The 27,539-nt window shown below is 33.4% G+C and overlaps 1 protein-coding gene across 1 annotated transcript; it reads left to right on the forward strand.

Moving 5' to 3' along the window:
• Positions 1–525: 525 nt before the first annotated feature.
• Positions 526–27,539, forward strand: LOC127844457 (uncharacterized). Its single transcript, XM_052374693.1, has 17 exons — positions 526–633; positions 1,465–1,619; positions 2,814–2,930; positions 4,754–4,891; positions 5,969–6,183; positions 9,096–9,185; positions 11,573–11,901; positions 13,270–13,375; positions 15,978–16,113; positions 16,941–17,119; positions 17,599–18,248; positions 18,848–18,960; positions 19,543–19,665; positions 20,371–20,439; positions 21,257–21,345; positions 22,338–22,461; positions 23,554–27,539. Exons 2-17 carry the CDS (start codon positions 1,518–1,520, stop codon positions 23,665–23,667), a joined length of 2,694 nt encoding a protein of 897 aa, XP_052230653.1. The 5' UTR covers positions 526–633; positions 1,465–1,517; the 3' UTR covers positions 23,668–27,539.

A 27,539-nucleotide genomic window follows, 5' to 3' on the forward strand; every position in this document is an offset into this window, starting at 1 on the left:
TATGAAACAGTGTGACTTGTTAATATAATATTGTGATTCTAATAAGGTCCATGGAAAAAGTTATGCAGAAATCTACAAACTAACACTGGCTTTTTAAAAGTTAAAAGGTGTGAATGGAAATTTACTTACAATATTTATTTGAATTAAGCTTATTGTGGAAATATTAAAATTTGAAACAATCGTGTGAAAGCATTGAATTGGTTTAAAAGGCAATAATATTGAAATTTATTGGATAATACACCAAGTGGAAGGAAAGGAGATGGACATTTGTTGGATTGTTTGACGTCAACAATTTCTGGTGTTTGTAAGATATTCATTGTACATGTACATGTAAAATTGTACAATGTCAATGGGTACTTATCAATGCCATCAGCAAGCACACAAAAAGATCTTAAACAGGTAACAAAACATACATTAATTTTATTTTGAATATTTAATGTTTATAATTTTATTTATATATATTTGTAATTTAAGAATAACAATTTCAGTCATTTAATATATATATAAATTTAAAATTTGTTACTTAAAATGAGCACGTCAACTCTTGATCATTTTAGAAATGTACTTCTGAAGTTTTTTAGAATAGAAATTTATCAGCATTCAACAGCTTGGACAGATGGCATAAAGGTATAGGTAAGTTATATATATATATATGTATATTTGGTTAAAGCAGCAGTTTAAACATTTCGCATTATTTATGACTGTTCATTGTTTTTCAACTTTGTTCATGTTTGATGAAAGTTCATACCCAGTTTAATCAAGGGAGGGCTTGACTGATTATGAAGTTGTTATTTCCTAAAATAATGTTTGCCATATATATACATGTATGAAAAGGTAATATTTCTTAGATGTTTACAAGTAATATGCTATTGTGTGAAGAAATGTTACTAAATCCTGCATTAATATCACAACACTTAACACTTTAAATGGCAAAGTCTACATCTTCTTTTACTGGTCAATTTAACTGTGTGTTTTTTTTCATACCCATGTTTATGATACTACAATCTCAGCGATGAGAAAAAAAGGCAAAATAATCATCCGACAAGGCTCATTATATCCGTGTCGATGAGACTCTTTTGCCTATGCTGTTTAATTATATGTTCAGAAGAAACTACATTTAATGTGAAAATGACATTAATTCTTTCATAGAGGATGAGTCATAAATGAGTTTAAATTTTTATATTAATTTTGGTGTTTTTTTTCCCCATATTTTTTAGGTAATACGTGATGTACCTGTGTATGCTTTTAAATTGTGTTTATATTTTTTTTTTATTGTACAACGCCATTGAATATGTTTTATACCTAGAAATAGGCATTCAATGAAATGCTCAAGTTTCAAGCTTACATTTATAGACTATATATAAGAAACTTAAATGATTTTTTTATGTGTTTTGTGTTGATATAAATGTAAAGTTATACTGAACTTATTGAATGTCTGTAGCTTTATTGATGACATGATTGTAGAATTAAGCACTACGGATGGCATTGTGTTTCGATTCTACGAAAATCGTGGTTCCATGCCAATACCATTTGATGGATGTCCGTTCGTGCAATTGGGAACAGAAGTAAGAGAATGCCACTACGGTCCTAATAGGAAGGAAAGAAAGAAAGCTCAGCCGGTATGGTTGTCATATAACACAATTTGTGACAAAATAATGAAAAGACACTGTATTATTATTGAAAATGATATTTTTCTGGTATTTTTAATTATTTGGGTAACATCTTTGTAAGCATGATTGCTTGGGTGGAAGAGAAAGTGCCAGGACAGTTGTTATATATCTACCAGTTGGGCATGGCATTGTAAGCATTCTTGGCTTATCAATTGCTGTGCAGTGAATAAAGTTGTTTACATTCCATGATGTCATTTGATGTGGTAATAATGTAATGGAAATTGGAATGTAATTGGTTAGTCGAATGAAAACTATTTGTGATGGTTATATTATATGGGAAACAAAGTATAGCATGTGATACATAATTATCGGATTTATCCATAATCATATTTTGTAAAGTCTATCTATCAGTTAAGGGTCTCACATTAACATATATTTCTTAGTGTTTAAACAAAATGAATTAAGCTAAACGTTATTGTTTTAATGGTATCTCCGTGTCCCTTTTAAAAGCATCTGTGTCAAACTAAAAATAATACTTTTTCTAGATATTATTATTCACATGTCATTCATGCATGATGTCACATTAAAAGTCAACTTTTCTTATGGTTGTCAAACCATTGGGTTACATTCTATCTAGCTTCATGGCATAATTAATAATACAACTGTTTTTGACGAGTAACAGTAGGTTTGACAAGTTATTCATTATTTGTTTGAAAAGTACGGATATGGAGACTTTTCCCGCGACAAGCGTCATTTGCCATCATCCACAGAATGTATGTCATTGAAAGAAAAGATGTTGGGAAATTTCTTCGTGGTCTTTGTGCTGATGATTGTCGAATTTTCAAGATGTTTTGGGGAATGCTCACGCAACTAGTTGCTGGAAAATGTCCTCAGATAGGGGCCTTTTCCCCATGTGATAGTTGTGGTATTGGATGTTCTATTTACAAGACACATGAAAAAAAATCTACAACAGGCTATTACAGAAGAAATAGGATGTCATCTTATTATTTCATGAAATGCTGAAGTTTGTATTTTGCTCATTCACTGTATGTAGTGTGTTTCTTCTTATATCAGTATTTTGCTTCAAATTTCACTGTAAAACGTGGACAGAATTCACATTGATGACCTGTTCCTGATATATTTCATAAACAGAATCCTTGATTTTATTAATGCATGTATTTCGTGCATGAACATGTATTTAAGAATGATCCCGAACATGCATACGCCGGTGGCAAGAGGAAAATAATTCAAAACACAAAGAAACACGGCTGTTGCTGCCAGATTCGAATGAAAACCATCTTGCGGTTCCCAGACTATAAGGTGAGATGATTTATTATAAATAATGAAATAGAATTTTAAAAATCAACTGTGTACTTTTGAGGAAATTTTTAAGGCAATACTTGTTTAAAGAAAATGTTAAAAATAGATCAAAAGAAATGGAATGAACAATCACAAATCATGTCAGAAACAAATTTAATATTGGTTTGTAATTTTTAAGCTCTGCTGTTTTCAGAGAATACCCGCAGTATTGTCATAGCCAGCTTGTCTTGTCAACCACCGTCTGTGTCATGCTAAGACCTTTACATTGGCTCTAAAATCAAAGTGCACACTGTGCACAAGTATATTCTTTTTGAATGGCCTATGAAACTCCAGAGTAATGTCCCCTCAATTGTTTAAATTGATTTTTTTTCTCCATCTTGAGCTTTTCCTCAGTAACTGTTGCATTTTGAATCACAAAACCTTAAATTGATCTTTTCACGCTTTGGAAAATTGACAAAATTGAAAAAAGTTGTTTCAGATTTGCAAATTTTCGTTTTAGTTATGATATTTGTGAGGAAACAGTAATACTGAACATTAACCATGGTCTAATATAGCCATTATATGCATCTTTTGACGATTTTAAAACCTAAAAATTATAAAGCGTTGCAACGCGAAACGATTGAATAATTTGGAGAGTTCTGTTTTTGTCGTTAAATTTTGTGAAACTACGAAGATTGCTTATTAAGGTATAAAATACGTCAAGAATGTGTACTCGGCGTAATAGCTCAGTAGGCTAAAGCGTTTTTACTTCAGGACTCTGGCAGGACTCCAGGGGTCACTGGTTCGAAACCTGCTCCGGGCAATGTTCTTTTCCTTTTTTTAATTGTTTTCTTGATTTTTTACTGGAGCTTTTATGATCCAATGTTAACATTTATCAATATAAAGCGTTTAATGAATAAGTTAAAAAAATGCCAAAATCTGTGAAAAGGCCCCTTTAAGTACGTATTTATCATTATACTGCAGTGGTTTAAGCACACTTTCTGTTCTGATAGTCTTCATAACTCTAGAGATATGCCCGGCTTATTGATTGAAATTTAGGATCTTTTTCAGTCCGGAGGATTGTCTCGGGTACTATTGCAAGGAAGTTCATGAATCTTATTACCTTGCTGTACACATGAATTCTGTTTGTACATTCTTGGTAATTTCATAGTTATTCCTTCAAAATGAATAGAATTGTTAGTAAATTTTTGTCAGTTTTTAGCTGTTAAAAACTGCATAGAATTATATGAGCTAAAAATAAAAGTGTATCATCATACAGCAGTGGTGCATGCATTTTTGGGGGGGATTGGCTTAGTATCTCAAAAGTTATGCTCCTTAATTGAATTTTTTTGCCATGAACGGTTTCTCAACAACTATTGTATGAAATGTATTGAAATTAAAAATTAATGTTTAGTGTTATATTGTGCTGGCACATTTGGAAGTTTGTTGGTTTCATTAAAAGAGTTATGGCCCCTTAATTGATTGAAATTGTGTTTTATGCCCCCGGATCAAATGATCAGGGGTAAATTGATTTGGCCACATCTCTTGTTTGTATTTAATATAATGCATAATTTACATTTGATTTTTTATATTCAGGTCTGTGTAATAAAATGAATCCTTTAGATAATTTTTTTTCATGTAACCATATAATTTAAAAATGAAATTGCCATTCTAGCTGTATGCCCCTCTAAAATGAGCAAATAAAAAGGATATGAAATAGTAATTACTGTAAATTTGATGTTTAGTTACTTTTGTCAGTGTTTTAAATTAGATGTGTCTTTGAGGGAGGTTACTTAATCAAATTTTGTACTTTCTTCATTGATGGCACAATACTTATGACATAGCTTGAAGGCACAGACACAAGGCGGAAAAGACAGGCTGTCATAGATCGGCTAAAATCAGCTGAAGTCTCTTCTTTGAGAGGCGAAGTGTGTGTTCTTGTTGCCTATGTTGGAACCCACGAACATCACGTAATGGGCGAGGTTTGTATTACTTGTAATGGGAATCAAGATCAATGTAAGATTATACTTTTAAAAACTTAACAATTATTGTGTACAACAGCAAGTCATAGAGATGAGACATGTCACATGCAAGATAATCTGGAAGATCTTAACCCAGATTTTCAAATTCTGAGCCCTTCCTTATCAATAAATGTGTTTATGCAATTTATGATATTTGGTATTTTAAAATCTTAAATATTTATGAAACTGCAGTCCTTAAATATCCATTTTCATTTGGCATTGAATTTTGTATAGTAGATCTCACAAGTTATTGTTAATATGTTGATTCTTTAGGGCATGATACATCATCAAGTAGACCTCAACCACATTTTATAAAATTATGGCCCTGTGTTAAAAATTATCTCGGCACTTGTGGCCAATCTTATTCCTGTACATGTAAATAATAAAAAAGTCCCCAAATCATCCCAGAAAGAAACTGGAGGTAGAAAGTTTTTATGTCAGATCATCAGATACCTGTTAGTGAAACTATAACATTTGCTTGTAAGTTTGCTTGTATTCATGTAAGTGACTCATGGCACACTTGGGCCTCTTGTTTGCTTTATCAGCACTTACATGGTAAAAGTTTTTAAATATTAATTACAGTCTGTGAAACAGGTATCAGGCCTTTCCCCATACATTTGCTAATGCACTGGTGTAAACATGCGTGATAAGGGTGATACTGTGGTATCTGTTTGAATTTGTTTAATTTTTAAGTTGCTACATCAAAACTTATTATACTGTAGACGGTTCATTTTTTGTACAAATAATTAATATATAAACAGCATTTGAAACGATATTCAACCTTTTAATTTCACATTGGTTGTCTGGTTGATTTTACATACATGTTGAAGAATGAAAGCAACACAAATTGGTGAGGACAGTTAATAAATGAAAGATTTAGGCACAGGGTTTCCTGGTTTTTAAGCACCTTGGAAAAGGCCTGAGATATTTTGAAATAAGAGTTGTAGAAAGAAACCTATAAAACATATGGAAAACCAGAAGGAGATAAATACTTTATGTATGAAACTTACAAAAATAAAAAAAGTTGAATTCTTGAAGGAGGCTGGCTATGGGCAGCGCCTGGACAAAGAGATTTTGCAAAAGATAAAGGAACTTGCAATGAAGGAGGGCATAACAAATGCCACTGAAATGAAAAGCCACATAGCATTGTTTGTGAAGAGCAAGTACAGTCACATTCCCAAGTCAAACAGAAGATTTCATCCAACTATGCAGGACCTTCGATTCCACATATCTTCTGCTTTGAAAAGCAATATGTAAGTGAATATAACTAACAAAACAGTAAATAAAATAAAAGAGATTGAGTAATTGAAAGATAGTCATTTACTTTATAAGATCATTTTCTCAGTTTTTGTTTTTAAGAAATCATTGGAAAGTGCACATGCTCTAAATAAAAATAGTGTACTTCGCAATATGTAATTGATTTTTTTACATGTGTTTACAAATGTCAAATTCCTTCACTGTACTCAATTATTTACAAGAAAAATGTGCAAAGTTCTATTAATTAAACATGACCAACTTTAAAATGATTTAAATAAATTGCTCAATTAGGAATAGCATTAATACCCCTTTATTGATAAGGCTATCAACTTGTACACCAACCAAGAGGAGCTATTGTCACGACTCTCTAATTGTAATAAGCATATACTTTTTTGTTCATTTCTCAGAAATGGTCAAAGAGATTTGGATAAATATTTTTTAAATTTTTTACCGTTAGAAGGGAAAGGAATTTAACAAGGACAGGTACCTGGTTACCCTTCATTTAATTCAGACAAACTAATGTTACTGAAAGTTAACATTTTTATCGTTGTGTTACTTGTTGGTTCAGAAACCATCACATGTTTTTAGCCCAAATTGGTTTGCATGTTTTGGGAAGATCTGGAGAGAAATAGGCAGATGCTACACACTGCTTCTGTTTGGTTACACTTATTCTGCCCCAATGGGATGGTCAATGGAGAAATTATGAATATCTTGCAAATATTATATAATGTGGCTGAAAATTCAACAACAAATGAAACAGATGTGTCTAAAACATCTAATTGCATGCATCCAACTTTTGGATACCCTGGATATAGGCAATTATCTTAAAATGTCTGGTCCATATCTCAACCCTGTTTGCAGCAACCTGTATTTTTTGGAAGCTAGACCTTTCCACAACTTTTTATTGAAACATGGTTAACATATTTCACATGAGTACCAGGAATTTTATTGTTCAAAATAGAAAATTTGGTTGCTGGTTACTTTTTGTTTATAGGTATATTTATCAGATACCGCTGAAAGAGATTTGGTCCAATTTTTCCATGCATGTTTACAATATGAAGGGGATGTCATTTCACCAGGTCAAACCAATCAGAATTTATTATTGTTTTGTTTTATGACCTAATAGTTCAAGTAGATTTTATTGTTGAAAAAAAATATTTTCAAAGTCTTATTTTTTGAAGAAAAAAAAACAACATAAAAGATTCCTTTTTATACGCCCGTCTATGACGGGACGTATTATGGTATACCCCGCGTCTGTCCGTCCGTCCGTCCGTCTGTCCGTCTGTTAATGTCGTACGCTACGTCAAATATCCTTTGACAGATTTTCTTCAAATTTTAACACAATCTTAATATTGACAAACCCTGATCCCCTTTCGTTTTTTACGGAATTCTGAATTGTCGTTCCAGAGTTATGGGACTTTGTTCTTCAAAATTTCGTGATTTCATTGAATGTCCTACTGTAGCTCAAATATCCTTTGATGGATTTTTTTCAAATTTCAACACAATCTTAATATTGATAAACCCTGATCCCCTTTCGTTTTTGACGGAATTCTGAATTGTCGTTCCAGAGTTATGGGACTTTGTTCGTCAAAATTTCGTGATTTCATTGAATGTCCTACTGTAGCTCAAATATCCTTCGATGGATTTTTTTCAAATTTCAACACAATCTTCATATTGATAAACCCTGATCCCCTTTCGTTTTTGACGGAATTCTGAATTGTCGTTCCAGAGTTATGGGACTTTGTTTGTCAAAATTTCGTGATTTCATTGAATGTCCTACTGTAGCTCAAATATCCTTCGATGGGTTTTTTTCAAATTTCAACACAATCTTAATATTGATAAACCCTGATCCCCTTTCGTTTTTGACGGAATTCTGAATTGTCGTTTCAGAGTTATGGGACTTTGTTCGTCAAAATTTCGTGATTTCATTGAATGTCCTACCGTATTTATTTATTACCTTACTACTTCATTGGCGAACGACGGGCGTATCATGCGCTCATGGCGCAGCTCCTCAGTTTAGTTTTAGTATGTATGATAGCTGTTGTAAAAGCAAACACTAACAATGGCAGATAAGCTTGAATATAATTTTGCCAAATGTATGCCTCATTTTGAACAGAACTATGTTGGTTGAAACAGGAGAGACTAATTTCAAAGGGGCATGTTACTTTAATACAAATGGCTACCACTGGGACATCAAACACAAAGGAAGGTGGCGCGCTCGTCCTGCACCGCTCATGTTTTAAAAAAAATTCATGGTGTCAACTGACAACGCTCTTGTATATTATATCATCAAAATATCAAGTGTTGTTAACATTTCAAAGAAAACAAATGAAATATTTACTTTTTCATTAAATATTAAGTAATGTTAATCGCTGCAATGAATATTATCATGCTCAAGTTAATACTGTATAATTGCTGAGATAGAAAATGTCTTTTATTGATAAGAATATTTTATGAAATGTATTACTTTTATTAATAATATAATATGTCTTTCTATATCTGTTGGATCAGTAAATAAATCAATATGATAATGAGTATTAAATGCCTATGCATACCAAAACTCAATAGGGCATTGTACCAAATGTGACTATCTTACAAATTAATACAAGTATTAAGAAATAACTTAAATGCACTAAAATTGCCCACCATATTTCAATAAAAAATTTTCAATTGTTTATTTAATAATATATTGTATCAGATATGTAAGTTATTCCCAACACATTTTCATACATTTATTTAATTGTGAATTTAATAAATCATATTTTGCCAAAGGTTGAGAAAATTGTGCAGCCAGTGTGAAACTCAATATCTGACCAGTTGTCCTCAAATTTTGATATACTTTTTTTATTTTTCAATTTCATGTACCATTTTTTTAAATATACTTCCATGAACTCTTGCTTTTTTGCAGACACTGTTATGATGATCAGGGAAATTTGACTGCTTTAATTTCTGAATGGAAGAAGGAATCTCCTTCAGACAATTTCCATTTTCGTCCAAGGTAGGCTCACATTGAAAAATATAAATCCATCATTGTTAAGTTGAACTGTGCACTGAAGGGTCCTGTAAAGTATTGTGTGGTTGTTGGTTGTCTCAGTGGCATACTCGTATTATATTCCATCAGGAAGTTGCTTCAAATGACCATTTGTTCCAAGTAAGGGTTAGGCAATTTTCACAAAAATTCTTTTTAGCATCATTTCAAATATAATTTTCTGCCGCCAGAGCGTTGTTTTTTTTATGCCCCCCAAAGGAGGGCATATAGTGAGCGGACTGTCTGTCCGTCTGTCCTTCTGTCACACTTTGCATTTAGGTTTCAAAATGCTCATAACTTCTATGTCACTTCAGATAGCAAATTGATATTTCGCATGCATGTGTTTCTCATGGATCTGCATATTTTAGTGGGGAAAGGTCAAGGTCATCCTTCAAGGTCAAATGTCAAATATATGGCTTGAAAGCAGCGTTGTGTTGCTGTCAAACACATCTATTGTTGATGTTTGTCAATAATAATTTCATGGAATTTAATGAAACTTAAAATAAATGTGTATCATCTAATTGCTGTGGTGCATGTATGAATTATGCTGGGATGAACTTCGTATTTCAAGAGTTAGGCCACCTTAATTGTGCTCCCCCCAAAAAAATTGGGGGGAGCATATAGTCGCCGCTTCATCTGTCCGGCCGTCCTTCCGTGTGTGTCCGTCCGTTCATGCAAAATTTCTGTCCAGGCTATTTCTCAGCAACTTATGACTTGAATTCAATGAAACTATGGGAAGCTTAACTACCAAGAGGAGTTGTGCATATTATGGTCCGGTTATGGTCGGATGATTTTTCACCAAGTTATGGCCCTTTGTAATTTTCCCTTAACTGTACATATAGTGCAGTTCTTGTCCGGGCTATTTCTCAGCAACTAATGACTGGAATTCAATGAAACTTTATGGGAAGCTTTACTACTGAGAGGAGATGTGCATATTATCAGCCAGTTCTGGTCGGATGATTTTTCACAGAGTTATGGCCCTTTCAAATTTTCCATTGTACATATAGTGCAATTATTCGTCCGAGCTTTTTCTCAGCAACTTATTACGGAAATTCAATGAAACTTTATGGGAAGCTTCACAACAGGAGATGTGCATATTATCAGCCGGTTATGGTCGGATGATTTTTCACAGGCCCTTTGAAAAATTTTATAAACTGTACAAATAGTGCAATTCTTGTACGGGCTATTTCTCCCCAACTACTGACTGGAATTCAATGCAGCTTTATGGGAAGCTTCACTACCAACAGGAGATGCGCATGTTATTTGTGGGTTCTGGTTAGATGATTTATTTAGAGAGTTATGGCCCTTTGGAATTTTTAAGTTGCTAAACCATCCATCGTATTATTTTGTCCAAAGTTATGCCCCTCAAGACGTTTCCTTTTCAGGGGTGTGTTTTTTCCTCCTTTAGCTGATTTCCTCCCTTTCAATGTAAAACTTATTTACAATTAGTTATAAACTTTGCTGGATCTATATACAAATGAAGAGTTTAACTAAATTCTGTAAGAGGGTTAGGGCAGTTTCCTCCCCTTAGATGGTTCTTAAATCACACACTTGCTTTTATCTGAAATATTGTTCAATATTGTGACAAAAAACCCTTGGGGAGCATCATCTGTCTCTGACGGTTTCTTGTTTAGTGAAATTAAGTATTTTGTTCTGCCATGAACTGTTGTATAACTATTGTATGAAAATCATGCATATAAAAATAAATATTTGCTATTTTATTGTGCTGGTAAACTTGCCAGTTTTGTTGAGTTCAGCTCTAGATGTCTGGTCCTTTATTGTTTGAAATTGTTAACTTTGTGTGTCTGGTTCGATGTAGAGATTGTAATGAAATTCAAATTGAATGTGTTTTTGTGTTTCTGACATAAGCTTTGTCAAGATAATTTGGGTAGTTCAGATTGTTTTCATTAAGCGATTGACAATGACTGATTTTTTTAATTCTTTGGGGGATACCAAAAATTAATTGAATTTTCTTGTTATACTAACTATTGCGAGACTTTTCATGAATCTTGCAATATCTGACTGAATGAAGTGTTCATTCCAAATTTCTGTTTCGAGTTTACTGAGAGCTCCATATTAATGGCCTCTAAATGGATTTAATTTTCCAAATCTGTCCAGCTGGTGCTCTTTCTTTGATATATCACTGTAGTGAGTGATATAATAGCCCCATTTAAACCCTCTCGTCGCATACTGTGGGCCAGCTAAGCTTACATAAACCTTTGGAGGAAAAAAGTTAAAGGGGCTTAAGAGAAAGAAAATCAAAACATACTGTTATTTAATTATATAACTATAAATATGAAGTTATAAAACTGTCATTTCTCATTTTGTCACAAATAATAGTGAATGTTTTGTTTTAGTGGAATTTCATCAGAGGGTGTTCCGCAAACATTGCTATTTGTGCATCAATCCGAATTTCAACGAAAAATGTTAATGAAGTATGGGAGCACAGTGGTGATGGATAGCACATACAACACTTCCAAATACAATGTATGTGTCTTTTTTATGGCTGTGTTGACTGGAACAGGATACCTCCCAGTAGGGACTTTCCTACTGGAGAAAGAGACAGCGCATGAGATAAAAAGTGCGTTGGAGGTCATCAAGGGCTGGTGTCCAAACTGGAAACCAAGATCCTTTGTTTGCGATCTTGATCAGAGAGAAATCTCTGCCGTAGAGGAATGTTTCAAAGGTAATTCAACTTGTGCTGAACTTATAAGCATTAGTATCTTGATGTCAAATCCTTATAAGTTGTTTTGATTATTGTTCTGCAATAGTGATTTACAACTGGAGTGATCTTTTAATTACACAATAATATTAAACCTGTCCTAACAAAGTTTGGTATTGGATGTAATATTAGGTTCAGTGGAATCCATTCGTCAGTCAGTTGGTCTGTTGTTAGACCCAACGTCATCAGAAAGATAACTTAAGTTCTCTTTGACACTAAGTTCTCAAAGAAATTTTTGGTGTTGATTACTCAAATGCAACAGTCTTAAGGCCACATGAACAAATTTCCAACAATCATTGTTCGATTCAAATATCATGCCTTTTCTTCAAATTTTGAAGAAATGGTTGTTAACCACACGATGAAGACCTCTATTGAATGTGGCATTGATACATTTAAGTACAATATCACAAAATCGTGTGAATATATTTTCTTTGACAGCTTTATTATCCCCCGCCAGAGGCGGAGGGATATTGTTTTGGCGTTGTCTGTCCGTCCGGCTGTCCGTCCGGCACTTATGTATCCGGAGCCATATCTTGGAAGTGCTTTGGCGGATTTCATTGAAACTTTGTATGAGTATATATATGCATAAGAGGATGATGCACGCCAAATGGCATTGTATACCATCTGTTAAAAACAGAGTTATGGCCCTTTGTATCTTGAAAAAATGCTTTTTACTATATGCACTTTTGTGTCCGGAGCAATATCTTGGAAGTGCTTTAGCGGATTTCATATAAACTTGGTATGAGTATATATCCCCCGCCAGATGCGGAGGGATATTGTTTTGGCGCTGTCTGTCCGGCTGTCCGTCCGTCACTTTTGTGTCCGGAGCCATATCTTGGAAGTGCTTTGGCGTATTTCATTGAAACTTCGTATGAGTATATATATGCATAAGAGGATGATTCACGCCAAATGGCATTTTACACCATCTGTTAAAACCAGAGTTATGGCCCTTTGTTTCTTGAAAAAATCTGTCAGTTTGTTCATCCGTCCAATTTGCATCCATCCTCAAACAAAGCATATGTTGCGGGGGATATCAATTCTACGAATTTGCTTGTTGAAGTGCTTTCTGAATGTTTGTTTGAAGACAAAGAATTCTATTCATTTTTTTGTTTTTACTCCAAATGTCAAGGCCACGCTGTTGCTAAATTGCCTTATTTGCATGGTCTGATGAATTGAATAGAGTTGAATTATTGGCAATTTATCCAAAGAAAATAACATTGTTTGCAAATATTTCTATTTAAACTTACAAATTTCCTTCTGTTCTGGAAAATAATATGTTAAAAAGATTTGAATATTTGGCTTATTGTGTACTGATAAATTTCCTTTTTGTAGATTGCATTGTATTTACATGCAAGTTCCATAGAGAGCAGGCATGGGATCGTTGGTTGCGAGTTCATGAAAACAATGCACTGCAGCACAAGGACGCTATTTTGAAAAGGTTTGATTTTAAAACAAATCTGAACTAATTTAAGATCCCGATCTTTGGCCTCACTTTTTTGTTCAGGTCCATTTCTCAGAAACCATGAAAGATATTTCATTCAAATTTGGTATTAATTATTACAATGTAGGGGAACATATTTTACAAAGGCAGTTACCTTAAAATATGTTTATTCATACTTATTGCCATTTGTAACCAGGTTATTCGATAGGTGGGCGGAACAAGCTTGCTCGGGCCATAACTTTTTCGTTCATCATCAGATTTTAAAATCATTGGCACATTTGTTCCCCATCATTACACTGTGTGTCGCACGAAAAAATTACGTGGATATTTCCAAGGTGAAGGTCACAATTTAAGTTTGAAGGTAAAAAATTGCCATAAATTAGCTTGTCCTGGCCATAACTTTGTGATTCATTGTCAGATTTTAAAATCATTTGGCACATTTGTTCACCATCATTAGACGGTGTTTGGCGGGAAAGAATCGCGTTGATATCTCCAAGGTCAAGGTCACAATTTGAGTTTGAAGGTCAAAAATGGCAATAAATGAGCTTGTCTTGGCCATTACTATGTCATTCATTGTGACATTTTAAAATCATTTGGCACATTAATTTTGTTCACCATTATTGGATGGTGTGTGTCACGAAAACATTATGTCAATATCTCCAAGGTCAAGGTTGCCACAACTAAAAATAGATTGATTTTGAAACAACTCTGTAACTATGAACAATTAGTAAGAATGCACATTTTGATTATGAGTTGTCTCTCTGTATCAGCCATTTTTTTCTAAATGAAATCAAAGTCAATTTTACACAAGGTGGTTAACAATACACATTTTGAATTGTTTCCCTATATAAGACTTTGTTTCAACTGAAAACCTGGTTTTGTGACAATTTTTTGCCTTGTTAATTAGTTATGTTATTGTTGATTGATTTTTTGTTTAGATTCATTTCTCAGAGATCATCAAAGATATTTGAATCAATATTGCTTCCCATATAAACTATCGTATGGGTATCACATTTCACAATTGCGGACAACCTGAAAATTAATTTGTTATAGTAATGGCCTTTTTTAGCTCGACTATTTTATATGAAATATATATAGTGGAGCTATCCGACTCAACCCGGCGTTCCTGTTCCGGTTAGCGTTAGCGTGCAAATGTTAAATTCTGCGTACTACCCCAAATATTTCCTATGTCCCTTGATATATTGCTTTCATATTTTGCATACTTGTTAACCAACATGACCCCAACCTTTTAAAAAGAGCAGACAATTGTATCAAGCATTCTGTCAGAATGATGGCCCCTTTTATACATAGATAATTGAACATTTTGCTTAAATTGCCATACCATCTTTATTTATGATCACATTTGATTCATACTTTGACAAAACAACACTTACCTGGCATACCACAATGCACGCCACCAAAACTGTTCCCCATGCCAAACCCCAGAATCTCCCCCCCCCCCCCTAAAAAAAAAATCCATTACTTTAAAAATATCATCTATTAAATGACCACACACTCACGTTAAACCCCCCCCCCCCCCCCCCCCATCTCCATGATGGCTTTCGTTATACTGTCAAGCAATCGAATAGTCGACCGCGCTGTCCTCTTGTTTACTTTTTGTTTACAGCTCTTGTTTACAATTTGGTCAGTCCATTTCTCAGCAATCGTCAAAATATTTGGATCAAAAGTAGTATACTTGTTAACTATCACCAGAGGAACTCATTTTAGAAGCGATGATTACCATACATTTAATTTTGTGTTTGTTATGGCTTTTTTTTCAACTTTGTAATTTTATTGGTGGTTTACCTCTTTGTTAATGTCTATTTTTTTAAATGTCACACATAATTGTTAAAAAAAATGTATGAATGTTAACTGTCATAAATGAAAAAGATTGCACAAGGGCATTTAACTATAACTTTAATTTTGTAAAATGTATGGATCATTTTCAACACTATATCGAGTGTTAAAGGGGAAATGTATTGCAATAAAAGTTGACTCCACTGCAACTCATTTTAATAATTCATATTAAGTTGGTACGAGCACAACCAAAGATAATAAGGGTGTTTCTTTAAATGAAGCCTTGGCCATGCTTGATATTCCATACATGTTTAATTGTTATTGGTGATATGCTATTGTTTATATATTGTTGAAAACACATAAATTAAATATGGTTTGCTTATATTTTACGTTTATGTGTTATGTTTCAGGGTTTTTTTTCCACTTTTTGGGAAGATAGCCCATGGCTTTGGAATTGGGAATTTTATCGGCATTTTCATGAAATTGGGAAAATAAATTCATTAGCCTTTTTTTCCACATGAAAAGTCCACTGATTAGGGAAATGCTAAATTTGATTTAACTCTTAATAATCATTCAAATTAAAAGAAAAAAAACATATAATCCTTTGTTAGATGTAATTGAATTAAAATTGAGATAAAATACACATACGACTTCTTTCTAAAAAAAAAAAATTTTTTTTTTTTCATTGGGAATTTTGGGAAAAACAAATACTTTTTTGATTGGGAACATAGCCGAATTTCGGCTATAAAATCGGGCAAAAAAAAAACTGTGTTTTTATAATTTGCTTGAATTTATGTTTCAGTCTGCGGAAAATTGCAGACTCTGACAATGAAGATGAATTGTCTGTCAACATAGAGTTGCTGAAATCCTGTGATTTGTATAGCAGCAATGTTAAATTTAAGAACTGGATTGAACGTTATTGGCTGGCGAATAAGGAGGTATTTTTTATATTCTTAGTCTGATGCTCTTTTTAAATGCTTTATTGATTTTTTTTGCAACACTTTATTTCACATAAACACAAATTGTCATGATTGGCCTATTGGTTAGACCTTTGTTAATAATGTTCAGTGCATTGTCAACTTTTACTGTGGGAACACTAGAAAAGTCTCATGTCCATGAAACTTGTTCAAAATATGTGTATCATTAATTTTTCTGACAAGTTCAAACATGCTCTCAAAGGCTTACACAAACAGGGGTGGGCCAGTATTTTCAATATGGAGTCTGTGAAAGCTCTGAAGTCACATATTGTATTGGTCTTCATGAACCTGTGTCAAAATAATTAATTTTAATAAAAAAACTACCAAAATTGGATGTTATTTTTCTTCTTTGTATATAGACTCGGTTAGACATGGGTCATTGTTTTTTTTACTTACTACATATAGCGACAAGAAATATCTTTAAAATACAAGAAGCATATTAAATTTAACATGAACCTTTTGAAGCTGTGATAGAGCTGATGCAGGTATTACCGAACACTTGTGGTATTAAAACATAGTGTGTATTTATATTCTGCGGTGGTGCATGAGTAAATTTTGGATTAAAAACATGGCCACCAGGGGGCGGGTCCTTTTTCCGTACATGGCTATAGTAAAACTTTGTTAACACTAGAGGCCACATTTATTTTCCGATCTTAGCGAAACTTGGTCAGAAGATTTGTCCTAATAATATCATGTTATCTCAGGTGAATTACTTTTGGCCTTTCAGGCCCTCTTGTCAATATATTTTTATATATTAATATATAACACTTTCTTCAATTTGCGAAAAGAGGTGGGCCAGGTGCTACAGAAGAAATATCATTGAGCTGACCATTTCAACCACCAATGGTGTTGAAAGTATGAACAATTTGTTCAAAACTAAATATCTGACGAGATGGGGAAGGAAGAAAAGCTTATCAACACTGGTGACAGTGATTGTAAACTCTTTCATACCAGACTCGGAAAAACAGTCAGTATTTTTGATTTTTTTTTATAAAATGTGTACTTTTTATACCCATAGTGCAGATGAATATTCTTTATGAATTGTCTGTCAACTGAATGGATTGACTATTGTGACCTGTCATTCTCGTGCGTCATCCGTTGTGCGTCCTTTGCAAACATTATTAGCTCATGTTGAGCTTATGCCATAGACCTGTGTCTGCCATCAACTGTCAATAATATAGAGGTCACATTTGATGCCCAATCTTTATGCAAATTAGTCAAAATGTTTGTTTGAATGATTCTTTTTTTTTGTTTTAAAATGGTTCTGAGAGGATAAAAAAACATGGTGTTTTTTTTCCGTTAATTAATGTATCGGTATTAAAGACATACAAACTTGTGAACACTCTAGAATTGCAAAATTTATGTACTTTTTTGTTATTTACTGAGAAAAGTTGAGCACTCTTTTTGCAGACAGATTTTTGTTAAGGGCATTCTTTTTATTTACAGGTTTGTAAGCAAGAATGTGCTGGCTGGCAGCAGTCACAAACAATACAACAAATCGCTACCAGTTTTTCTGAAAGATAAACCAAAAAAATTCATCAAACATGTGATGGACCGGTGGGATAGAGTGGAGGCTACCTCCATTAAAGAGAATGGGTGTGAGTTCACTGTAGGTGAATATACGGTAAACCTTTCAAACCCAACATGCTCTTGTCTCGATTTTAAAGATCGAAATTGGCCATGCAAGCATATGCTTGCAATCATAATGCATTGTCCAAGCCATACTTGGGATTCTCTTCCAACACAGTATACAAAGAGTCCATGTTTTAACCTTGACAAAGACTGTCAATCGTTAGACATCGTGTCTGAAGAAAGATCTGTTGTTCTTTCAAATGACAAACTTCGTGACAAATGTCTCACTGTATTAAAAGAAGCCACAAATGCATTGTATACAGTGGACAGTGCAGACATCCTTGAAAGTGTCCATAATGAGGTTATTAAATTGAAAGGTATCATCGAAAAAGGTCAATACACAGGTGCACTTCGTGAAAAAGAAAGAAGGAATAAAAGACCTACAAAAAGAGCACGGATGCAAATGAAGCAAACAGAACAAATACACTCTGAACAATCTGAAATGGAGGATGAAATAGACAGAGGTAAAAACACTGGATTAATGAAGAATAATTTATTTGGCTGATGCTTGTTTTGACCCTTTTTGATCCGTCCACTCATCAGTCTGTCCAAACAAATATGAAATGTATTCTTTAAAATCATGTTAACTTGTTTATATGTGGATTGTTTACATTACTGCAGTGTTATTTGCCCTATATTAATTGAAATTGAAGCTTGTTTTAATAAGAAAAATATTTGTCTATGTTAACTGATGTGCATTAAGTCTTTTACATTGTCTGTGCTGTGTTTATGAATTTATGAATTAATTCAATGTTATTTGATTTATTTCGTTTTGTTCATTGTGAGTTTGTATGTAATTTGCATTAAATGGAGGAAGTTACGTAAATATATTTATCATTAATAAATTTGAACTCATGGGTGAAGTATGAATAATATAATGTCAGAATCAAAATAATCGACATGTAAGCATTGGTTATTGGGGTGTTAACCAAAGGTTTTTTTTGTTCCGATGCTACGCCCTCCTGATTTAAGTACAACACATACAAATTCCAAAGTATTGGTTATTACAGCAATTACCAATGCTTAAAAGTCAATGATTACTTTTTAAATCGATTGATTTCAGTGTTGTTTGACATCTGGGACCATCCAGAGACACGTGAACAGATATTGAAGGTCGGTTCTTTCACCGTATGGAACAACTCGTTCCATTTTCTGAAGACCATGCTTCCCGATGAGGTAATAGTAATCATTCAACTCATTGCTGCCTTTCATTAATTAAAGTTGTACATAATGGCAAATACATGATTACATAATTTTTAGTTGTGAATATTTTATCAAACCAAATGTTCTTATAATTAAACTGGCGTAAAATTTTGTGACCTATTTGAACATTAATACCTATAATATTTTTTTCCTTATATATTTAATTTTGCATTCATAAAATAATAGTTAATAATGTAGAGTAAATGGTGTTTATAGTGTGTTGTTTACACAGATAGTTGTACCACTGATGATTTAATCCATGTCTTGCTTCTAAATTTTTCATGGTGTTCTTATTATTATTACATTGTTCACTGATGTGTACTTGTTTCTTACTTGAACAGAGAAATTGATGCCTTGGCTTTAGTTAATTGAATATATTGTAATAACCAATTAATTAAAAACATATAAACAAATATACAATGCCAACACATAAATGGAAAACATTTTAATGAACACACAAACTTTGTTGTCATGATAACAGTATATCTGGTTGTTCTGACTTCATGTGTTAAAATGATTGTTTAATTATGGCATGTCTTAAATACTTAATTTTAGATAATGGATGCATTTTTACATCTGCTGTGTTTGCCTTTGGATGGCAGTCTCCATGTAGCAAGTACAGTATGGACTGCCATATTTTTGGGACAAGACCCTGATAAACACAGGTATTTAAGCGAGGTATGTAGCATGTTCACCAATAAAATCTTAATACCTAAACTTTGAGGCATTTTCCTGAACATTTAAACATTTACATTAAAATGACAGCACATTAACGTTATAAAGAAATAACCATTTGCATTGACCAATATGACGGAAACTATATTTTAGCTCACCTGAAATTAAAGTGCTGAGTTGCTGGAACATGTAAAAACTTTTAAGCATTGAAATATGTTTAAATATTATGAAATATGGTCATCACTGCATGAAGGTTCATGTTAAATCTGTGCATTTACTGGTATTTATTAGGAATTGTTTGATGGACTAAATGAATAAAAGTATATAAAGCATTAATGAAAATAAGTCTATATTGTTATTTTCAAGAATTACTTGATTGAGTATTATTAGTTTGGCTGTTTTCAGAGAAAACTCGAGGTATTGTCATAGCCAGCTCGTGCTGTCCGACGTCTGTGTCGTGCTAAAACCTTTACTTTGGCTCTAAAAAAAAAGTGCTTCACTTACAACTTTGAAACTTTATATTTAGATGCACTTTGATTTGTTCTACATACCACACTCAATTTTAAGGTCACTAGGTCAAAGGTCAAGGTCTTTGTGATTTAAAATAATTCAGACAAGCTTTCATTTATTCAAGACTGAACCTGCAGCCGAGCGTTGACACCCATTATGTGGTGCTCTTGTCTTAAGTGTACTATTTTCTATGCAAAGGTGCAGATACTGGAGTATGATCATCTGGTTGGAGCAGTCAATGAGGGTGGATTCCACTGGTCTCTTATAGTAAGTGAAAATGATTGTCAATTTACTTGCGAAATATCACGGTTGTCCAATTTTTAACTTGGTTACATTTATAAATGCCATGAAACATTGTCTACTGGGCCTCTACAAAAACTGATTCCATAACAGAGCTGGGGCCAAAATTTGCCCTGTCCTGTGGTGAATCTGTTTTTCCTATATGTGTACAGTATACCCTTCAAAAATCAACACTCAAAACACATGGCATAGAGCTTACATTTTTGGCATTCGTATAGTTGGCTTCTACAAAGATTGTTGAGATTACAGGCTTGGGGCCAAAAGTTAGGCCCATCCTGGGGCCCAATATGTTTTCCCTACATGTATATACTAAAACAACTTCACAAATAGTCTTCTCTTAAACCACAAGGCATATAGGATAAATATTTTGCATACAAAATTGTGACTTTTAATTGTCAAGTGAACATCTGCCAATATTGCTCAAACTTATGCTCACAGGTCAAAATTTTTCCTGTCCAGCTGGGCCATTCTGTTCATACAAGAAAGTATGTAGTTAGTAAAAACTTAAAAAAACCTCTCTGAAAACATAAGGCATAGATAAAAGGTTTTTGGCATGAACAATTTATAGTATTTTCATCTTGATTGTTAAATTTATTTTTTTGTTCAAAAAAATATCCACAACCTGGAGCAGTCAAATTTATATATGTTCATAAAAAAAAACTTTAAAATTCTTCTAAATAGGTTAAATTTTCAAGATTCCTGCCAGTGGGACTATCAATTAAGATCGCATATTATTCAGGTGAGCACCCCAAGGCCCTCTGGGGGCCTCTTTTATTTTCTTCAGGTTGTGCAACCGAAAGACAACAAAGTATTGTACATAAATCCGATGGGGGAGCAGAATGTTTCCCAGCAACAGATCCTGCAACACTGGATGTAAATGTGTACATTATTTAATTAAACAGATTAGATACATTTAACTTCATATACTAAATTAGAAAATATCACAGACTGTAAAATGCTATGTAATATTTAACTTGCAAATAATCATCATTTATATAAAAAGTTTACACTGATCAGATTGTGAAGGTTTTGGTGTCATGTCCGTTACCGAAATTAGACTTGTATGTCTAATATGTAGCATTAGTGTATTTCCTTTCAGTGGTTTATGGGAATATTTGCTACCAAAAACTTTTTTATGTCCCCCACCATTAAAGTGGGGGACATATTGTTTCTTCCCTGTCTGTAGGTCTATCTGTCTGTTGGTTTGTTTGTTGGTTTGATTTTATGTTTGCGTCAAATTTGCCATAACTTTTGCAATATTGAAGATAGCAACTTGATATTTTGCATGCATGCATGTGTATCTCATGGAGATGCACATTTTGAGTGTTGAAAGATCAAGGTCATCCTTTAAGGTCAAAGGTCAAAGATATAGCTTCAAAGCGGCGCAATAGGGGACATAGTGTTTCTAAAAACACATTTCTTGTTTGAAGTACAAGAAATCCATGTTTTTACCTTCTAACTTTGACCTTGACCCAAATTAAATTCTTAGTATGCAGAACCAAGCTAGCTATTAATCAATATGACCAAGTAACATTAAAATCCTTCATTGATTTATGCAAAGAAGCACTGGCAAGGTAATTATGTTTTTAACCTGGATAACTTGACTTAATTGACAAATGCTGCCAATATGCAAACCAAGGCTTGGTAATGAACACTCCTTCTAAGTTTCTTTTTATGTTTTATGGGAATAAGTGCTGACAAGATTCAAGGAACATCTAACCAGACATCCTGACAGCGCAAAAAATATGTCTTTATTACCAGCTAGGGAATTCATTCCAAAAATTTAGCAAATAATATTTGTACTCATAATGTATCATTTATGGTGATTTGATGATGTTGTTTTTTTACTTTTTGCTTTTGAACAGTAAATTTGTGCACATTCGGCGCTCATCCAGCATTGATATGGGCGGACCAACACATTGGAACATACTCTGCCCACGTCATGCAAAACAGTCAGATTCAATATCTTGCGGTGTCTACGTTTTAAAGGTAATGGAATCCGTTATTTGTACTTCCCAATGATTTTTAACCAGGTTTTCCGAAGGAAAAAACTGGTTATTAGATTGGCGAATGCGGGCGTGCCGGCTGGCGGGCTGGCGGAACAAGCTTGTCCGGGCCATAACTATGTCGTTCATTGTCAGATTTTAAAATCATTTGGCACATTTGTTTAATATCATTGGACGGTGTGTCGCGCGAAATAATTACGTCGATATCTCCAAGGTCAAGGTCACACTTTGAGTTAAAAGGTCAAAAATGGCCATAAATGAGCTTGTCCTGGCCATAACTATGTCATTCATTGTGAGATTTTAAAATCATTTTGCACATTTGTTCACCAGCATGGTACGGTGTGTTGCACGAAAGAATCACGTCAATATCTCCAATGTCAAGGTCGCCACGACTAAAAATATATTAATTTTTTTTATAACAAACTTACAAAGGGGGTTAATTTTGTTTGTTCATTTCAAAAGTTCAGTTTGAGTTTTCTCCCTTTATCAGATTTTTTTTTCACAATGAAAACCTGGTTTTGTGACAATTTTGTCCCTTGTTCCTGTAGAAGCGTAGTAGTTTTTTTTTGTCCATCTGTGACACTTTTCTGTCCACAGCTGTTTCTGAACTGTTTCTTGTAATGAACCTTAAAAATTATTTTCTATTATCATGTTGCATTGGTACACGCATAAAATTTATCTGCATCAACTTGGTAAAGCCATAGTTATCCTCTTTATTGATTGAAAGTAAGGAATCTGCATCAACTTGGTAAAGCCATAGTTATCCTCTTCATTGATTGAACGTTAGGGATCTGCATCAACTTGGTAAAGCAATAGTTATCCTATCATTGATTGAAAGTAAGGAATTCCATAACTGTTTTTTGCTTTCCATAGCTGTTGCTCAGTAACTGTTGTATGGAACTACATGAAACTTGTTATTAATATGTATGTTCATAAAATGTTTGTGCGTGGTTAAGTATTGCTTGGATTGCCTTGGTAAATTAATTTTCAAACCCACTTAATTGGTTGAAACAGTTGTGTTTTTTTTCTGCCCAATGCTACCTCTCAGTAAATATAATGATATTAACAACTTTAGTTAGCAGAATGCTACCTGCAGAATCAATCCTTAGAGTTTGTGCTCAGCAAAACACAACTACTAGAAGAACGGAGACGAATAGCCAGAAGACTGCTTTCTGAAGGGGGTAAATAATTTTATTTCAAACAAAAACGAAACACTGTATATATTTTATCATTTATACTTATCATTTATCACTTTTCCATCATTTTATCATTTATCACTTTTCCACCAAAATGTTTAATATGTTTTCATTTAAAACCAAAAAAAAGCAAACTATTATTATTATAACTTACCAGTGTTTTTTATCCAGAAAAGTTCTTTTTTGCTTTCTTAAGTGAATTACTTTCCATTGCTTTTTTACTGGATTATGAAAAAAAATTGTTCAATAAGGAAAATGATAGAAAATGGCTTTACAAATGAGAAACAAATCATTGCTATATGATTAAATTTTTAACCAGTTTTTCCGAAGGAAAAAACTGCTTATTAGATTGGCGAATGCGGGCGGGCTGGCTGGCTGGCTGGCTGGCGGGCTGGCTGGCTGGCTGGCGGGCTGGCGGAATAAGCTTGTCCGGGCCATAACTATGTCGTTCATTGTCAGATTTTAAAATCATTTGACACATTTGTTCACCATCATTGGACGGTGTGTCGCGCGAAATAATTACGTCGATATCTCCAGGGTCAAGGTCACACTTTGAGTTCAAAGGTCAAAAATGGCCATAAATGAGCTTGTCCGAGCCATAACTATGTCGTTCATCGTCAGATTTTAAAATCATATGGCACATTTGTTCACCATGATTGGACGGTGTGTCACGCTAAATAATTACGTCGATATCTCCAAGGTCAAGGTCACACTTTGAGTTCAAAGGTCAAAAATGGCCATAAATGAGCTTGTCCTGGCCATAACTATGTCATTCATAGTGAGATTTTAAAATAATTTGGCACATTTGTTCACCATCATGGGACGGTGTGTCCCACGAAAGAATCACGTCAATATCTCCAATGTCAAGGTCGCCACGACTAAAAATAGATTTAAAAAAAAAAAAAAACTTACAAAGGGGGTTAATTTTTTTTGGTCATATCAAAAGTTCAGTTTGAGTTTTCTCCCTTTATCAGATTTTTTTTTCACAATGAAAACCTGGTTTTGTGACAATTTTGTCCCTTGTTATAAATATATTGCAGTTTTTCAATTTCAACCGTACCTGAATATATGCAATGTCAACAAGTTTCGAGTAAATTTATCAAAATTAGATATGTCATCACATAGATTAAATATCGAGACAGGCAGATGGGCTAGACCTACACCAATTCCATTAGATCAAAGAAAGTGTACTGTTTGTAATAAACTCGAAGATGAGTTTCATTTTTATCTTGAATGTACAATATATACTGAACTGCGATCAAAATATATTCCATTGTATTACAGACAACGACCAAACATGTACAAATTTATCGAGCTAATAACATCAAATAATTAACTATTAATAAGAAAATTTAGCTGTTATATTTATCACTCTTTTAAGGTTCGAACGCATAATACATATGTGTCATCAATTTGATTTATTCTGAAATGTTTTGTGCGGTATATATCTTGTTGTAACTTTAATTGCATTTAGTATGTACTGCATATTAATTGTTGGGATAGTACCTCATATGTAACGTGTTTTTATTCACGTGTTTTTTAATCTGTCTTTGTGTTTTAACGGTCACCTTCAATGGACTGTCAAAACTGTATTTGAATGTATTTAATCAATTGCCATTATTATCTTTTTAATTAAGGTTATATTATAGTATCGTTTCTGTTCCTAGATGTATTCTACGACAATATGGCTGCATTTTTAGAACTGTTATTCACTGATTTACAACTATTATGTCACATTAAATACTGTACTTGTACCATCTTTATTTTCATAGAGCATACTACATGACCTTTTGACCATCTACATTTTTGATTGCGTAGGTGGTTTGTTTAAGGTTTATGATATGCTTGTTTTTAATATCAAACGCAACCAGTTAAAACATTTTGTTTCTCGTGTTTGTTTAACTACAGACACCTTGTCATAATGTCATAATATCAGTTTAATTAAATAATATGTTGTTCTATGAGCAGAGCCTTTGAGCTGCCAATATTTTCGTTTCGCATAGGTAGCAAGCAAGGGATAATTCTTATGAAATCGATACAAGCATGAAAAAAGCATAATTGATATTTAGTTTAATACTGTGTGCTATCACGTGAAACGAAATTTGTTACGCTAAGGTTAGTAAAACGTGTTATTATTATGACAATTGTCATGTGAAGTGTGAAGACCCAATATATGTACAATTTGCTTATTTGATATTTTGTTGTCATAATTAAGGTCCATTACAAATGATGTAATACAACCTATTCAATTACATATATACTATCAATAGTTATTAATATAATTATACCTATATTTATGCCCCCCTTCGAAGAAGAGGGGGTATATTGCTTTGCTCATGTCGGTCGTTCTGTCGGTCGGTCCGTCCACCATGTGGTTTCCGGATGATAACTCAAGAACGCTTGGGCCTAGGATCATGAAACTTCATAGAAACATTGATCATGACTCGCAGATGAACCCTATTGATTTTGAGGTCATTAGGTCAAAGGTCAAGGTCATGGTGACCCGAAATAGTAAAATGGTTTCCGGATGAGATCTAAAGAACGCTTATGCCTAGGATCATGAAACTTCATAGGTACTTTGATCATGACTCGCAGATGACCCCTATTGATTTTCAGGTCACTAGGTCAAAGGTCAAGGTGACCCGAAATAGTAACATGGTTTCGGGATGATAACTGAAGAACGCTTAAGCCTAGGATCATGAAACTTGATAGGTAAATTGATCAGGACTTGCAGATGACCCCTATAGATTTTCAGGTCACTAGATCAAAGGTCAAGGTCACAGTGACAAAAAACATATTCACACAATGGCTGTCATTACAACGTAGAGCCCATATGGGGGGCATGCATGTTTTACAAACAGCCCTTGTTAATTAAACATGTATGAATTGTTGCAATGCAACATATTTTTTTTCTTTTTCTTTTTTGAAAATTCATGTATTATTTATGTTGTAAACACTGTATGCTTACTTAGTCCACTTGGGCTTTTGGCTTTCTGGATGTGTTGTTTAATAAACAATAAACAATATGTAAGACATATCAAACGTACTGATAAATACTATTGTTTATATAGCATTCAACATGACTTTTGGACCATGTATATGTTAATTTCGTAGGTGACCTGTATAGGGTTTATACAATGATATTAAATATAAATTAATATCAAACGTTGTCTTTTCAGTGCATTTTGTTGTGTTTGTTTATTTAGATAATTGAACTGATTTATAACATCCATTTAACAAAGTTCATTGTTTCCAGAGCCTATATTTCTGTTTCGTACAGGTAGACTGTACGGGCCGACGTTTATGCTATTATTACATGCATGTGTTTTAATTGACTTTTATTTTAGAAGATCTGTCAACAAGTCTTTTACAAGCCTGTTACTATCACAAACTGTTCTACTAACCTTAAACATATGATGTATATATAAATGTACTAGTAACATACAAATATTCATAATAAAACCGACTATGTTAATTCTGATTAGTACAAAGTGTTTTTATTAGTACATCTTGCTTATGGAGACCTAATAAATGTAAATTACAGTATATTTTGTATATTGCATTAAATTGAGTTTATTAGCCTCATACACTCTGACGCACTTAGGATATATTTAATTACATGTATACTTTCGATAATTATTTATGTTCTAGTGTAATGTATAATAACTCATAATGTATAATAAATCATGTATGCACCGTTGTAACCAAACGATTTTATTTCTTTTCATGACTTTATTTTGTATAATCATAAACTGTGTATTGTGTAAACACTGTATCATGTATGCTTGATTTGTCCACTTGGGCTTTTGGCCTTCTGGATGGATTGTTTAATAAACTATGTTCTAAAAAATGCAAAGGTTTCGTG

Source organism: Dreissena polymorpha, chromosome 9 (genome assembly GCF_020536995.1).
Source record: "Dreissena polymorpha isolate Duluth1 chromosome 9, UMN_Dpol_1.0, whole genome shotgun sequence".
Classification (NCBI taxonomy): domain Eukaryota; kingdom Metazoa; phylum Mollusca; class Bivalvia; order Myida; family Dreissenidae; genus Dreissena; species Dreissena polymorpha.

Coding starts and splice junctions, on each gene's coding strand:
- LOC127844457 (XM_052374693.1), top strand. CDS start 1,518: ATGCCAATACCATTTGATGGATGTCCGTTCGTGCAATTGGGAACAGAA. Junction 19,666..20,370: donor AACACAGGTATTTAAGCGAG/GTATGTAGCATG, acceptor TTCTATGCAAAG/GTGCAGATACTGGAGTATGA. Junction 22,462..23,553: donor GCGGTGTCTACGTTTTAAAG/GTAATGGAATCC, acceptor TAACAACTTTAG/TTAGCAGAATGCTACCTGCA.